Source organism: Cebus imitator, unplaced genomic scaffold (genome assembly GCF_001604975.1).
Source record: "Cebus imitator isolate Cc_AM_T3 unplaced genomic scaffold, Cebus_imitator-1.0 Scaffold280, whole genome shotgun sequence".
Taxonomy (NCBI): Eukaryota; Metazoa; Chordata; class Mammalia; order Primates; family Cebidae; genus Cebus; species Cebus imitator.
This window is the reverse complement of record NW_016107595.1, coordinates 1268913-1271003: the sequence shown is the minus strand read 5'-3', so window position 1 is coordinate 1271003 and position 2091 is coordinate 1268913. Positions and strand designations below refer to the sequence as shown.

At 54.2% G+C, this 2091-nt stretch overlaps 1 protein-coding gene across 5 annotated transcripts in view; it reads right to left on the bottom strand.

Moving 5' to 3' along the window:
- Positions 1-19: 19 nt before the first annotated feature.
- The window catches only part of ANKLE1 (ankyrin repeat and LEM domain containing 1), a 5236-nt gene continuing 3164 nt past the window's right edge, over positions 20-2091 (bottom strand). For 3 of the 5 annotated variants that reach the window (XM_017501223.2, XM_017501222.2, XM_017501226.2), the window contains 3 exons: positions 1649-1808; positions 1412-1541; positions 20-562 (listed from right to left, as the gene is read on the bottom strand). In XM_017501223.2, the coding sequence (XP_017356712.2) occupies positions 390-562; positions 1412-1541; positions 1649-1808 (463 nt within the window). In that variant the 3' untranslated portion in view covers positions 20-389. The remainder of the gene's footprint in view (positions 563-1411; positions 1542-1648; positions 1809-2091) is intronic. The other 2 variants (XM_017501227.2, XM_017501224.2) reach the window with 2 other exon arrangements.

The window sequence follows — 2091 nt, the reverse complement described above, 5'->3', positions numbered from 1 at the left end:
CTATGCCATCTGTGACTTAGAATGCCCTCATCGTCTGGGAATGCAGCCCAGTAGGTCTCAGCCTTATTTCACCCAGCTCCTACTCAAGATGGAGTGGCCCAGGTTCAAACGCCCCTGACATAAGTACTGACTGTTCCAAAGCACCTTCTGCTTCCCTACTTGTCTTCCTCCCATGATGGGGAGCTCACTACTCATTACCTCCCCAGCAGTAACATCTGTAACAAAGTCCTCCCTCAGCCTGGGGGAGATCTGCCCTGGTGCTCACTGCAACACACACACACACACACACACACATCCCTCTGAAACCAGAGAAGGGGGCTGCTGTCAGCATGGGGCAGCTGGAACATTCTAACATCTCTTCCCAGGCTGGATGGCCAATTCTGCAGCACTCAGCCCCGGGCCTGGATGTCCTGGGGACGAAGCTGTCGCTCGCCTTCAGCCAGGAAGACAAGGAGGGCGCGGTGCAACAGGTGTACCCCCAAACGCCGGCGACGAGCAGGTGGCCAGCCTGCCACCACTCCATAGCAGTGCCCTTGTTTCTGGTTGGTGAGCGTCTGGATCCCTGGAGAAATTGGATGTGGGGTGAGAGGGGCAGCCATAGGGACCCCTCCCCATCCAGCAGAAGTGTGTGACAGCAGTCTGGGTGTAGTGGCTCACACCTGTAATCCCAACACTTTGGGAGGCTGAGGCGGGTAGATCGAATGAGGCCAGGAGCCTGGCCGACATGGTGAAACCCTGTCTCTACTAAAAATACAAAAATTAGCTTGGCGTAGTATAGTGGTATGTGTCTATAATCCTTGGGAGGATGAGGCGCAAGAATCACTTGAGCCTGGGAGGCAGAGGCTGCAGTGAGTCAGGATCATGCCACTGCACTCCAGCCTAGGCAACAGAGTCTCACACACACACAAAAAAGTATGTGACAGCAACCAGGCGCGGTGGCTTATGCCTGTAATCCTAGCACTTTGGGAGGCTGAGGCAGCCGGATTACCTGAGGATAGGAATGCGAAATCAGCCTGGCTAACGTGGAGAAACCCCGTCTCTACTAAAAATACAAAAATTAGCCAGGCATGGTGGTGCATGCCTGTAATCCCAGCTACTCGGGAGGCTGAGATAAGAATCACTTGAACCCAGGAAGCAGAGGTTGCAGTGAGCCAAGATCGTGCCACTGCACCTCAGCCTGGGTGACAGAGACGAGACTCCATCTCAAAAAACAAAACAAAACAAAACAAAAAACGCATGTGACAGCAAACCCAATGTGTATTGCCCCTGAGTAGGGATAAACCCATGGAGTAAAATACATGCAAGTGCAGGTATAAAGTTGGTGCTCAATAATTGCTCAGTCAACAAATGAACACCCCTCAGAAGGAAAAATGCCCTCATATGACCCCCATCCTATGCACCAGGTACCCACCTAGGGCTTCCACAATACACGCCTCCCGTGTATAAGCCTCCACAGCGACCACGTGCTGGAAGCAATGCAGGGAGACGACGCCGCAGCCACTGGCCCAGATGTCCAAGATGTGACGCACCTTGGGGCAGGCCTGGGGGGGGCCAGGGCAGAGTCAGGGGTCAGCCCCCCGATCCCCTCCATGCTCTACCTGCCCGTGGCCTGAATGCCATTGCTGGACCCTGATCCTTGTCCTCACACCTGTTTTCTTGTCCGCCCATGGTGACCGAGGGCCTCCCAGAGGTGGATATACGGCCGGGCCCTTGTCCCCTTGCCCACGTAGAAGATGGCACGGACGAAGGTCTGAAGGCGCTCAGCTGGGGTCAGTGAGAAGGCTCGCGCTGGCAGATCCTGAGTCTCCCTGGATGTGGGGGGTGTCTCAGACAGGGGAAAGTGGACAGAGTGGTCCCCAATGACAGTCCTTAAAATCACAACATGGCTAGGCGTGGTGGCTCACCCCTATACCCCCAGGCCGAGGCAGGTGGATCACAATGTCAGGAGTTCAAGACCAGCCTGGCAAACATGGTGAAACTCAACTAAATTTACTAAAATTATTTTTTAAAATTAGCCAGGCATGGTGGCATATGCCTGTAATCCCAACTACTTGGGAGGCTGAGTCACAAGAATTGCTTGAACCCAGGAGG